Here is a 14959-nt window from a genome sequence, read left to right as displayed (position 1 = left end):
TAGCAGTATTTTAGATGTTATATTCTTATCTTATAAACTGTGTTATTTTTATATACCACACACACAGTATCATTATCTTATTCATTAGAATAAATCTCTTGCCTCTGAAACTATTCAAATATTCTTATATTAAAAATAAAAAATGGTATGTACTTTTAATATATAAGCATCTAAAATAACTACGCATTAACTAGATTATTAAAACTTTCATCAAAATATTTTTAAATTTCAGGATCATGGCCACAGAAGCAGGAATAGCAAGCTGCTACAATAAATGCTCCAGAACACTGAGAATTTTCTAGTCTCTTACCCAGAATCCCTTAGGATATTTTCTTAATATACGCACCAAGTTTTAACCTTTTAAACAAAGTTACCTTCTCCTATTTTTCAGAGAACAGGTTAGAACAGAAAGAAAAATGCTAAAGACCTTTGAAAACTGAAAGCCTAGATTACAAACTGCAGTTTTGCCTTGCCTACAGTATGTTTGCGTGGTTGGGGCGGGGGTGTTAACTACTATGTTTTTTTTGTTTTTGTTTTTGTTTTTTGAGACAAAGTCTCACTCTGCTGCCCAGGCTGGAGTGCAGTGGTGCGATCTCGGCTCACTGCAACCTCCGCCTCCCGAGTTCAAGTGATCCTTGTGCCTCAGCCTCCCGAGTAGCTAGTATTACAGGCTCCAGCCACCACCACGCCTAGCTAATTTTTGTATTTTCAGTAAGAGACGGGGTTTCACCATGTTGTCCAGGCTGTTCTCAAACTCCTGACCTCAGGTGATCCACCCACCTCTGCCTCTCCAAGTGCTGGGATTACAGGTGTGAGCCACCGCGCCTGGCCGCTACTTACTAAGTCTTAACAATCGAATAAAGTACTCTCAGTAAAAGTTCCAAGTAGAAAAAGCCACATTACATTCGGCCACAAACTCAAGCAGCTTTAAAAATTTTATATAGACATACATATTCTAAGAATCTATTGTGGGATAAAGACAATGAGGAAATCAACGCGTGCCCCTCCTTAGGAAAATTCAAGAGCACACACGGATAGGTTAGGGTGACTCTTTTCACCTTCTGGTCTCCTTTAATGCTTCTCCTCTGGAATGAGTCAAGCAGCTAGAATAGGAAAGCTTTATCAGCAAACAAAACCTCTTAAGAAGGTACTGCTTCAAATAGTTCATGTGCATTCCTCTTAAATGAACGTAAAAAAAAAAAAAAAGCTATCCACCTCTGCAAATAAACATTTTGGCAAAACAAAAACAAAATGTCACCACCTAAAGCTGAAAAAACCAAGCATGATGTAACTCAAGTATATCCACAAAGAAACCAGAGTTGCACTTATAGTTTCCGTGATTAATCTTTAGACTACACATTAATTAAAAAGCATGTTCACTGTCTATAACATTCAGCTTAAGAAAACTTTAAAATGTGTATTTTTATTGGTGGAACAACCAGACTGTTAACCCAGTCTCAACACAAGACCAGTGCTGCAGAGCTGGAAGCTAAAGCTTCTCATCAATAAGACAAAATGAAAGAGCTCTATAATCCTAAACTCGATCTTCCGCACTGCAGAGGGAGTTAGGCAAAAGCAATGTCTTACTGTGCTCTTTTGGTTTCAAAAGTAATGCCAAAGATAATATAAAACCTAAGAGAAAGAAAATATTCATTAGAAACTTAAACCAACAAATATGTCATTTAAAAAACACCTGACAATAGCTAGAAAGGGGTAAAAATGCAATCTGTGTTTTTAAAAACTATTTGAGGTGCTTGAAGGAATACAATATACCTACGCAATCCATAAATCTCCAAAGCAAAAACAGCTGAAGGTGTCACCATGACTTGTCTTTCCTACACCAAACACTTCACTTAATCACAGAACTGGTATTTAGGATTAAAGTGGGCACTTCTTACAGTGAGCAGTGAAAATTCACCTTGGCTAGTTAGTAAAGCAAATAAAACACTGCAATTTATACAGTATAACTGTCCTACTTAGAAACATTATGCATAAAAACTGGATTTAGACAGACAGAGCCTTTTATTTAGGACCTGTGTGAACTTGGCCAAAGCATGCAACCCCTCGGAGCATCGGTTTCCTCTTCTACAAATGAGGATACGGATCTCAACTTTGCAGGGTTATTGGGAGGATTAGCTATGGTATACACAAAGCAACCAGCATAATGCTAGAAACAAGTGTAATTGCTGTCACTGTCACCATCAATAGAAATGAGTGATTCATGGCATAATGACACGATGTGCAAATAAGTGTCAAGTCATGACATATGTCCATATCAAAATACACTGTAATAAATGAATTCAGCCAAGAACTCTTGTAATGTATGAAAACTGGTTTAATCTGAGTGGCAAAAAGGAAAACAGCTACTTGCAGTATTTCTCTTTTTCACTTAGAGAAACAATAGCATTTTCAAGTAACTTTTGTTTCTCCATGTCATTCAGCTCCTCTAAACTATTTCAACCAAATTATGAATACTAATGCAACACTCTGAGCCAGATGGATGGTCAAAATAAAACTTTAGGCCTGTACTTGGCAGCATGTGAAACATAAGCCGTCTGAATGCCAACAAAGTACCATGCCAGTCTACCTGAAACTTCAACTTTAGTTCTCCATACAACATTTAACTAAAAGAAATGTCTATTTTTAACCTCCACAATGGTGTTCTTGGGATATTTATCCAAGCCCTCAATTCTCTTTTTTTTTTTTTTTTTTTTTGAGAAGGAGTCTCGCTCTGTTGCCCAGGCTGGAGTGCAGTGGCACAATCTCAGCTCACTGCAAGCTCTGCCTCCCGGGTTCACGCCATTCTCCTGCCTCAGCCTCCCGAGTAGCTGGGACTACAGGTGCCCGCCACCACGCCCAGCTAATTTTTTTGTATTTTTTTTTTTTTAGAAGAGACAGGGTTTCACCACGTTAGCCAGGATGGTCTCGATCTCCTGAACTCGTGATCCACCCACCTCGGCCTCCCAAAGTGCTGGGATTACGGGTGTGAGCCATCGTGCCCAGCCTCCAATTCCTCAATTCTTTAGAGGCAACTTTAAATACAAAGCTATACCTTGTGCATGCCTGTAATACCAGCTATTAGGGAGGCTAAGGCAGGAAGACAGCTTTGAGCTCGGGAGTTCGAGTCCAACCTGGGCAACACAGAAAGACCCTGTCTCTACAAAATAATAAACTTTAAAAGTTATTTGATTGAAAAATAAAATAACTATACCCTCCTCTCTATAATGCTCTCACGAACATTAGGTTTGAATATCGTAACAGCTATCTGTAAACTGGAACATGAAATTGTCTAGGGAAAAAAAAATACTGCAGGAGTTTTAAAAAACAATAAAAATTCATCATTTAGAAAAATAACCTAGTGTTCACATTTAAAGAAAACACAGGAAATTGGGTTTTTTACTTTCAAATTATAAGTGGATTTGTAAAAATCAACTAAAGTATTTTGAACTTACTATAGGATCTTGTTACCTATTTTATATAGTTTAGAAAATTTAATCATAATCAAACCTTTTTTCTGTATTAGGCAAGTGTTACCTTCCAATTTACATATGGACAAGAGAACCAAAATAACCACCTAAGAATAGGGCACCGCATGGTTCCCAATACACTCAATTATGATATTTAAAACTTTTTAATCATGGCATATGTTAGGATTTTTGCAAATTCACCCACTAAATTACAGCTAAAAAATTTGCAAAATGCTTTGAAAAATTAAGTTAATCCACATAATTTCCCTGTAAACAAGGATAGACATAAGAATCAAAGGCACAAAACGAAACTACTGACCAACATTTTCATCTAAATTTGGAGCAAGTCAGTAGCAGCAGCAGAACCGCAAATTTTTTTTACAATTCCCGAACTCCTACTGTTGAAAAACTACTAATTAAAACTGTCCTGAGCTGTTAAAAACAGACCACCACCAATACAGCAGCAGAGTTCATCCTGGCAGGCAACCACCAGACGGAACATTCAATGCTCAGCAAAGGCACCCTCAGCTAGGAGGCAGCCAGAAAGCTACAGCAGAGACAGGCCCCTCCAAGACTGACCAACCCAGAAACAGCTCATTTGTGTCTAATGCCACAAGCTTGCCAGCATAAAGCCAGACACAGGAACACTGCCATGTCCAAGCACTCGACATCCTGCTCCAGCACCTGCAAACAGGAACCACAGGCGAGTGCCCTGTAAGTCAGTGGGCACAGGACCTGCCCACCAGGCACCCAGTAGTCACAGGGCCCATCTACCATCATCCTCAGACACCACAGCCAGGCCTCTGTCATTCAGCCTGGAGCCTGAAACAGAGCTGCTGGCTGCTACGAAAGGTTAGGAGATCAAACTCCACAGAAGCCCGTACACTCTCTGCGTTTATTAAATGTATTCCCTAAGTTCAACTTTAAATGGAACCAATGCTGTCACTTCTGTTGTTGTCAAGCGCATGTAGGAGTGGACAAAAAGCTCCACATCATGTGAAGAAAAGGCATGGGAAACCCGGTTCAAACTCTGACTGTGACACTCACTTAGGAGTGGACGAAAAGCTCCACGTCATGTAGAAGAAAAGGCGTGGGAAACCCGGTTCAAACTCTGACTGTGACACTCACTTAGGAGCGGATGAAAAGCTCCACGTCATGTGAAGAAAAGGCGTGGGAAACCCGGTTCAAACTCTGACTGTGACACTCACTTAGGAGCGGATGAAAAGCTCCACGTCACGTGAAGAAAAGGCGTGGGAAACCCGGTTCAAACTCTGACTGTGACACTCACTTAGGAGTGGACGAAAAGCTCCACGTCACGTGAAGAAAAGGCGTGGGAAACCCGGTTCAAATCTGACTGTGACACTCACTTAGGAGTGACGAAAAGCTCACATCATGTGAAGAAAAGGATGGGAAACCCGGTTCAAACTCTGACTGTGACACTCACTTAGGAGTGGACGAAAAGCTCCACGTCACGTGAAGAAAAGGCGTGGGAAACCCGGTTCAAACTCTGACTGTGACACTCACTTAGGAGTGACGAAAAGCTCCACGTCATGTAGAAGAAAAGGCGTGGGAAACCCGGTTCAAACTCTGACTGTGACACTCACTTAGGAGTAGACGAAAAGCTCCACGTCATGTAGAAGAAAAGGCGTGGGAAACCCGGTTCAAACTCTGACTGTGACACTCACTTAGGAGTAGACGAAAAGCTCCACGTCATGTAGAAGAAAAGGGTGGGAAACCCGGTTCAAACTCTGACTGTGACACTCAGGAGTGGACGAAAAGCTCCACGTCATGTGAAGAAAAGGCGTGGGAAACCCGGTTCAAACTCTGACTGTGACACTCACTTAGGAGTAGACGAAAAGCTCCACGTCATGTAGAAGAAAAGGCGTGGGAAACCCGGTTCAAACTCTGACTGTGACACTCACTTAAGAGTGGACGAAAAGCTCCACGTCATGTGGAAGAAAAGGCGTGGGAAACCCGGTTCAAACTCTGACTGTGACACTCACTGGTAGGGTGATCTGGGACAAGTTACCCAGTTTTGGAGAGTGTCCTTTTCCTTCTCTCCCACATCAACCAGAACACCAAGTATGACCTGCACGTGGCTGTCATGAAACGGACTGGAGACTCCGCACTGGAGGAGGATGCTGCCTGCTGTAGTCAGCTATCTCATCTCCCCCAACAACCAACCCAGCCACTTGGAGCAGCGCCTGGCAGAAAAAGGGCCAATATATGTCCACTTGCAGAACTGAGTTTCATAATCTAAAAATACTCACGTAGGCTTCTACACGAGTAGAACTGCTAACAGAACTAGGTCCCTCTTCCTGGAGCCCTCAGCCCCTAGAACTTCCTGTGTCATTTATGTCACAACCTCAGAATGGTCACCCCTGATGTCCCACCTACAGTCAGGCCATACCTCCCCCACCTACCCTACAAAACACTATTGACATGACAAGGTTTACCTACTTCACCTGTTGGCCTGTACTCCCCACTCTCCAGAATGTGATTCCATGTGAACAGGGACCCTTGTCATTTTAGTTCTTTGCTGAAACTCCAGCACCCAGAATAGTGCCTGACACAGACGCAAGGAATACTTGTTAAATAACAGAGGGGAAGACCATCCACACAGTTACAACTTCTCAGCCCCCAAGGTTCCTCTTGACGTCCTCCTCCTTCCTCTCTCTGTTCTGAAATGTCCCCATCCTGCCACTCTTTCTATATAAAGGCTCCCTGGCCAGCCCAGCCCAGCTCAGTATCCCTTTTTCCTTCTCTTAGGGAGGGTCAATAGTCCTTACTGCCTATACCATCCGTGTTGCACTTTTTTTAGACTACCTTAGACTGAGTTATCTTTGCATGTGGCTGTCTTACCTCCCTATATTTTAAGTTTCTAAAGGCTTGTTATTTAGCACCTTTAGAGAAGAATTTCAAATATATACAATTTCAAAAAACTTGAGTATCTTCACAGTACCAAGGTTTTTAATTTAAACAATTCTGATCGTAGAGACAGATAAAAATATTACTTTGCTAAGCTGATTATAATTTCACTGTTCTGCGGTGACTACAAGTCGCTGAGATAAATAATTATAAACTAGTTAATATTCTCAGGAACTACTTACGGTTTTTAGGAAGGGCTATCTGAACCTACTAACTGACCTTAAGGAACTTGTTCTTTAAAATTCATTACCGATTTTGTTACAAACTTTCTGTCTCCTTCACTGTCCAGCTTTCGGGTATAAAACTTCTTGCCGCTATAAACTCTTTTCTCTTAATTTGCTGTGAACAGCGAAGTCAATAGGTTAGAACCTAAAATAAGGGTGAATCAGCACAGAATGAGGCTGTGACGTAGGAAGGAAGAGGGAAAGAAGAGACCCAGTGCTTATTTTGGGCTTAACACAGGTGCTCCATAAATCCCCATTGATTAAATGAGTCACCAACTCAGTAGTTCCTCCGCAAGTAGCAGGGAAGTAAATGCCAGCCATGTTCTGAGAAGTGCTACTTACAGTTCCCAAGAGCCCACAGCTTCACAGAGCATGTTTCTATTATCTCACTTGCTCTTGACAACTTTGTGAGGTTAGGTGGCACAAGCATCATCGATATGATGATATTCATTTTTAAGGCTAGGGAAACTTCATCTCAGAAAGGTGACATGAGTTGTCCAAGATCGCACACCTGGTAAACGCCCAGGCATCCTGTCTTTTTCATTCCTTCCACTAAGCCCATTTGTAGAAAGCCACTGTTGTTTCTCCAGGTGAAAGAACTTCAGGTAAGGCTCTTATGTAACTGAGAGAGCAGGGAAAACACTCTGCTATTATAATCTACACTCTGGAAGAGCATTTGCCAACAGTCATTGCTTACTGCTAACAAGCAAATTCAATTTCTCATTTCTCACCAAAACAAACAGGGGACAGAGATCAAGAAGATGAGAAATACTTCTAAATTTGACCGTTTCTATGCTATTTTATAATTATAATTTTTCTGTGGTTCACATTAAAATAGCCTGAAACACCTGACACTAAAAACCCTCCTTGCTCTCTACCTGAAAGTTTAATCTATTCCATCTAGCGAACTTATTTTCCATTTTATAAAGGCTGCTCAGATATATAAAAAGTGAAGCTCAATTACAAAGCTGGGAATCCAAATTAAAGTCCAGTTTAAAATGCCTGATGTATATCCATCTTTGGCCCATGGCAAAAATGCATGCTCCAAGGTCGCAGACAATATGAACTGTGTTCTCAAAGCACTGCATTCTTTTCCTTCCTAACACATTTGTGTGAGTCATTGCCAATCAATGAATATTTATTGAGGGCCTACTACATGCCAACCGTCTAGGCACTGATCAGCTATTTACTGATTTAATGTTTGTCTCCCCCACTAGACTACAGGCGCCATAAGAAGAGTTACCACTGCTTTTTTGCTCATCACTGTGTGCTACAACCCAGCAGAGTGCCTAGTACACAGCAGGGGCTCAATAAACATTAGATGAATGCATGAATATGGGGAGGGGAAGGGAGGGGAGGAGAGAGGAGAGGTGATGAAGGGAGAGAGGAGAAGGGGCCACTACTTTGTATGTAAAGAAATCAGGGCTTTGCTCTACCCAAACACGCCTTATGATCCACCAGCGATCTGATGAATTCTGAAAGGCACCACATGCAATGCACAGCTGTAAGTATAGCAGCTGTCACGCAAAGGAGCTGAGGTCCAGAACTATGAAGAATTCAGCCCTGTTTTTCTCTCTGTCTCATAACGAAAATGAAGTCAAGCCCACTGTCAATCTACCTGTCGGCTCTATGTATTCAACATGCGGCTTTCAGCAATACTAAGTTAACATTGCCTCTGAATGACATTTATGTTGATTCACTCTCTGACATCACTGCCTGAAAAGATATTATTTAAATGTCTGAGGTCACACATAAGACCTAAATTGAACTGAGTTAACTAAAAAAAAAAAAAAAAGACTCCATTTCAGGTCTTTGCAAGCTATAAATTGGTTTTAACTGAGTATTTAATTTAAAAGTAAAAAAAGTTTGACTCATTATTTAAACTCTCCAAAGTTTAAGTCTTAGAGAGCAAACAGGTCTCTTTACCAGTAAGCTGTTAAAAACAGACTAAGTTCCAAGAGAGAGCTTTGCATAAACATGTCTTTAATTAAAACCTAGGATTCTGGGTTATAGGCTGCCCAGAGTAGTACAAAATAATAGGATAATAAGAAATATAAACTATTTAATACGAAACACCAACAGTCTACGCAGGTATAAAAATGCAGCTATTAAGTTCATATATCACTAATAAAACAAAAAGTATATGTTCAAGTTTTTCCCCAAATCCAACTAAGAAAAAAATAAACAGATAAACAAAAAAGCAAGAGTAATGACGTATGTTCTAAACATGCACACCAAAGTATGCCAAACAGAGAAAAGCATTAAAATAAGGTTGCCATTAAACTACAAATCTATTTAAGTACAGGAGTTAGTTATGATTAGTGGCACAGTAAAGAGGGTCCTGTTCTCCCCATCTCCAGCCCCCTACAAATAACAACTTACGTGGAAGGCTGGTAACATTAGTTATAAACAAAATGAATACTAAATAAAGGAACAAGTTGAATTACATAATAAGTTTTCACTGCAGTTAAGCACTAAGCCTAGTATCAACAAAATCCCAGAACTCAGTTAAAAGTTAAAAAAAAAAAAAAATGGGAATTTTCTAGACTCTGATGGTCTGATTCAGGATCAAAAGCATTTAACGCTCTGAAGCAGTGACTAAATCACATTCAATAAACAGACAATGCATATTCAGTAAAAGGCCTACTAGAACTGTTCCACGGGGGAATTAATTCTATTTCAATTTTGTGGTGATATACAAAGAATACATACTTGAAAAATCAGAACAGACTTCTTGCCTACATTCCTTAATGCCGATTTTAACATTTTCCGAAATCGAGTTTACGATATGATTTTATTTACAGTATGACTTCCACAACTCACTTTGCAATGTTCTGGGTAAAGGATGGACTCGTTCGTTCAGATGACTAAAAAGAAATCTACTTAAGACCTAAGGCGAGCAAAAACAAACAAAACAAAAACAAAAACCACAAACCTGTATTTGTATCAATAAGAAACTACCATACTGTGCCTTGGCATATTTTCAAACTGGGATCTATGAACTATTCCCGAATTCACATTAAAATTCTTCATTAAAAAAAAAAAAAACCCCAACGTGTCAGTATGCCAGCTGGAAATATGATACAGCCAACCAAACTATTTTCCTACCCAGAAATTATCCCCTCCCTTTTTAAGTGTGACTACACTTTACCTTTTGTTCGAAATCATCAGAAGTCGTAAAACTATGAGAATTGAGTCCAAACGACAAAACAACACGCTCTCTAACTTCCACATCCCCCTGGGCATCCTTTCGGAAGCCCACCGCACCCGCAGTCTCTCTGCCCTCCCCGCCGCCTCCTGTCTCTGTCTCTCACTGTCTCTGCCTCCCCTACTCCCCCACCCCGACTCCGCGGCCGACGCGGCCCGCGTCCTGCGCGGCGGGCCCGAGTCTGCGGAGCCGGGGCTGTCAAGCCAGCCTCGAGAAGGCTCGGGCGCCCGCCGTGCGCTCGGCTGCGGAGCGCGGCTCGGGGTGCCAGCAGGGGAACGTCCGGCCCCGGAGCGGCGTCCGCGCACTTTCTACCGCCCAGGAGCTAAGTCACAAGTTAGGAAACAGCCCGAGCGCGCGGCGGCCGTGATTCAGCAGCCGGGCCGGGCCGGCAGGGCGGGAGGGCGGCGATCGCAGGGCCCGAGCGGGACCGCGGGGCGGGAGCGGGGCCGGGCCGAGTCCGGAAAAGGTCACCGAGACGCCGCGGGCGCCGCCGCCCGAGCCCGCGACCCGCCTCGCGGTCTGGCCAGCAGCAGCGGGGGCGGCAGGGCGGCGTCCTGGGCGGGCGTGGCGCCGGGGCCGGGCGGGCGGGCCGGGGGGCTCCTACCTTTCCGGCTCTTGGGGGAGCTCCGCTTGCTCCGGGCGCTGGCTCGCTCTTCCTCAATCGCAGCTGCTATCTCAGGGTTGTCTTCCCCATTGTACCAGACCAGGAGCTCCTCGCCCGGCGCGATTGGCTGCGGGGAGAGAAGAGACAAGCGCCGGGCCAATCAGAGCGGCGGTTGTTGGCGGGGGCGGGGCGCGCACCGGGACGCGGGCGGGAGCGGCGCCGATGGCAAACAGCTGTCGGCGGCGCCGCGCGCACCCGGCCGGCAGGAAGGGCTGCCGGCCCCGTGCGGGCCGCGCCGGCGCCCGGAACCCTCTGCTGGAGGGAGGACCGCACCCGCGGCGTGGGGCGAGGGGCGCGGAAGGCCCGGTGACTGGTAGCGGAGCCCGGGTCCTATCCCAGCTTCCTGTTTAAAGCCTCACGACGGCCCACGCACGAGAAAAAATAAAACATGGGACCATTTTGCTCACGAAATGTAAGTCGAGGAGAAATGTAAAAGCATAACTGAAAAGCGTGCGGCGTGGAAAGCGGAGTGCTGAAAGAACGACCAGCGCGCGTTCCAGACCAAGAGCAACTTCAACAGGACAACGAGGAGGAACCACGCGCAAGCACTTACAAATGCGCCGCGGTTTCTATCCCAGAGCCGCCAACGGGAGGCCGCCCGGGGCCACCAACCTGCTCTGGTCCAGAGAGGTCCGTGCCTCGCCCTTCGACCGGACATCAAACTTCCACATTTTAACTTTTAAATGCAGCAGGAAGTATCTCCCATGTATTATGCTCCTAAACCATCACATTCTTAAGCCACGTATGACTGGAAGTAGTGAGGGCCACCATCGAATTGATTCCACCCAGAACAAGATCCCGAAGAAAAGATCCACTGCGTGCAAAGTTCACACTCCTAGAATTTGGGGAAACAGCCTATTGGTTTCTCTCACAACGAATGATCTGTTAAAAAATTTACAAGGGTATCAATACAAGTAAAATCCTATCTAAAACCCACTGAATAAAATGAGAATCCATGAGTCCAGCCTGATGTGAATGAATGAAGAAAGGAAGGAATGAACAAGTAAATAAAAAGAAAAGCTCTTCCTTAAAGGAGATCGCAACTAATCAGTAAAAAAGAAATGTTGGAATTAGAAAATCGCCATTTGGCAATCATCACAGCAATGATTAATTCAGGCAAGAATCATAAATGGATGCTAAGAGTAGGTAAAAGTTTGAGGAGTAACAAAATACATAGGCTCAGAATATCTCCCCATAAAATATTTATTAATTACAAAAGAAAAAAACAACACTTTTGTAATAAGACATACCAACATCATATGTCTCCTGATATCATGCACAGAAAACAGAGCATCACTTCTGGTAGATTTCTGCCCAAAATGCGTACATCGAATCTAATCATGATGAAACATAAGCTCAAACTTTGGGACATTCTATAAAATAACCAACCAGTTCTCAAAACTGAAAGGTTATAAAAGACAAAGACTAAGGTACCAGCCAAACACATGAGACATGACAACTGAACGTGAAAACGTTTTCTTTTCCTACAAAGACATGATTGGAACAATTAACAGAACTTGAGTAAGGTGTACATATTAGCTAATAAAATAAGTGTTGCTGTTAGCTTGCTGATTTGGATCATTGCACAATGGTAATCCAAGAGAGTGATCCTGCTTTTTGTTTTTTGTTTTTCTTTTTTTCTTTTTTTTTTGCAGGGAGGGAAATTCCACCTACAGTTTAGAAACAAAATAGTTCCTCACTTCAACATACCTTCTAGTCTAGATAAAGCCCCTAAAAGTAAATATTACTTCGTTTAATTCTCCGCAGAACTCTGTCTATACAGTCCAAATTTTAAAATATTCTAAATTCTTTAAATTGAAACGAGGCAGCTGTTTCCTTGGCTCTCCCCGACCCCTAAGAAGGCTAAAATCTGCCTTTTTCTTATTTTTGAACCAATACATGATTTCCCTTCTTGAACCAGTTAAATCTAACCAAAAAACTTACTTTAACATATATTAATGAGTTAAAACAGCCATCACAAATGCCTTTTGGCATTCTGATGAGCTAATCTGTTGAAAGAACAGGCTTATGTTAAAGTAAACTGTTTCTAGATTATGTAAATTCCAAATGTATAGTTTCTCTATTTTTTGTTATAAGTCACATATTTAAGAAGTGGTGGTATCAACTAATATTTGAAATGACTAGAGTTCTCAGAAATATGTAAAATCTTCAAACCAATGCAAAAAAGAGCATGGGAAGGAGTGAAGACAAATGTGTTCCCCATATATTCCCCCACTGAAATGGCATAACCAGAGAACTGGCTAGAAGATACCACTGGACATTTTCAAGATACCTCTAAGAATAAGAGCTTAAGTTTCCCCGTTCACTCCACTGCAGTTGTCAGTGAAGTGCTAACTGAACTAGCAACTTGGTTAAGTTAAATATCCACACAAACTCTACTTGAGAGGGCACTCATGTCCTAAGATATTCTTGTTGCTGCAAAACACACAAAGTAAAAACACACCAGAATCTGTATCACAAATCAAATATAAAATTTCTAGCACTGGTGAAGTGTTAGATCAAGAGGAACATATTTGTTAGCTGCTAAACAGCCTTCAAAATTATTAGTGGGCATAGTGGCTCATGGCTGCAATCCCAGAACTATGGGCTAAGGCGGGCGAATTGCTTGAGCGCAGGAGTTTGAGACCAGCCTGGGCAACATGGCGAAACTCTTGTCTCTACTAAAAATACAAAAATTAGCACGGTGTGGTGGTGTGTGCCTGTAGTCACAGCTATTCAGGAGGCTGAAGTAGGATCACTGGAGCTTGGGAGGTGGAGGCTGCAGTGAGCCAAGATTGTGTCACTGCACTCCAGCCTGTGAGACAGAGTGAGACCCTATCTTAAAAAATAAGTAAATAAAAATAAACAAACAAGTATGAGAAAACAAAACAAAAATCATTAGCAACTTGAAATGGTTATATTACAGAGCGATATATGCTTCACAACTTTATATTAAAACAGCTACACCAACAGACTGTATGAAGAGGAAAAATAATAGTTTTTTTTTTAAACCAAGGCTTGTTTTCTTCCATATTATAATATATTGGTTTTTTTCTTCTGTACTGGTTAGCATTTTTAAGTCAAGTTCAGAAGAAAAGAAAAACTACTCCCTTCAACAAAGGAAATATAAATCCACATTTTAAAAAAAAGTCAAAAGACCAAGCAACCTCTTTTTAAATGTATTTTAATATTAAAAAAATTTAACAACAACAAAGATTTTAAACTCTTCCCACTTTCTTTTTGGGTTCAGACAGGTATAAAACCAAGAATCTGCTCCATATTCTCTCCTTTAAACATCAGCATATATAAAATAGACTCGAAATTTTACCAAACAAATCGAGAAGAAGCAAGGGTTCTAATATTCCTTATACTGGGTAAGGAATATTAGAAAAACGTGTCAGAAATACTAGAAAATTAGAGAAGTATTCCAGAATCACTCGAACACACACAGTACATCCACTCATACCCACCTACAATCCAGTCCCCAGCACGGTCTTTTTAAAAAATCATAGGTCAGATCTCGGCCTGAACTCTCCAATGGGTGAACAGCACTTAAGCCTAAAACTCATCCATCCCTGCAGACCTCAACAGCCTCATCTCCTAAGATTCCTCTCCTCCTCCCTCCAGCCACAGGGGCTTTTGTTCTATTCCTTTAAAATAAAACACAAACAAAAGGCTGGGCGCAGTGGCTCACGCCTGTAAGTCCCAGCACTCTGGGAGGCCGAGGTGGGCAGATCACGAGGTCAGGAGTTCGAGACCACCTGACCAATATGGTGAAACCCCGTCTCTACTAAAAATACAAAAATTAGCTGGGCATGGTGGCATGCGCCCATAGTCCCAGCTACTCAAGAGGCTGGGGCAGGAGAATCGCTTGAACCTGGGAGGCAGAGGTTGCAATGAGCCAAGATCACACACCATTCCACCCCAGCCTGGGCGACAGAGCACAACTCCGTCTAAAAAAAAAAAAAACCATTAGCTTATTCCTACTCCAATGCCTTTGCTCCTACCACTCCTCTTCCTGGACTGCTCTTCCAGCAGACCTCTGCATGGCCAGCTCCTTCCTATCCAAGGAGTGGGGTTCGAACGTCTTTCCTCAGGAAGGCCTTCCCTGACTCACTGGAGACAAAGCAGCCCTCTCCTACCTAGCTAGTCTCTATCATATTTCCCTGTCTTAACACGCTGATTGCTACCGGAAATTACTTTCTTATTTACTTATTATCTGCCTCTTCCCCTATAACACGGAACATCCACCAGACCAGAGACCTTGTCTGTCCTGTTCACTACTATAGGAGAGTACTTGGTACACAGTAGACTCTCAATAAATATTCACCAAACTAATGAACAGAGAAATGAAGAGATAGCAGATTTAACAGCTAACTTTCAGGAATTTTAAACCATATTTAATCATACTACAAACAAAACCAGTGTTGAGATTTCCCAATTATCTGGGTATAATAATAAGTTGAGA

General features: G+C 42.4%; 1 protein-coding gene across 10 annotated transcripts in view; it reads right to left on the bottom strand.

Moving 5' to 3' along the window:
* Positions 1–14959, bottom strand: part of PRDM2 (PR/SET domain 2) — a 124145-nt gene that overhangs the window by 66137 nt on the left and 43049 nt on the right. For 9 of the 10 annotated variants that reach the window (XM_030805243.1, XM_030805232.1, XM_030805237.1 and 6 more), the window contains one exon: positions 10432–10558. In XM_030805243.1, coding sequence (XP_030661103.1) covers positions 10432–10558 — 127 coding nt within the window. Of the gene's footprint in view, positions 1–10431; positions 10559–14959 lie in introns of those variants that run through there. The other variant, XM_030805241.1, reaches the window with a different exon arrangement.

This window comes from Nomascus leucogenys, chromosome 24 (genome assembly GCF_006542625.1).
Source record: "Nomascus leucogenys isolate Asia chromosome 24, Asia_NLE_v1, whole genome shotgun sequence".
Lineage (NCBI taxonomy): Eukaryota > Metazoa > Chordata > Mammalia > Primates > Hylobatidae > Nomascus > Nomascus leucogenys.
Note: the sequence above shows the minus strand (reverse complement) of the source record. Positions and strands in the feature narration are given on the sequence as shown.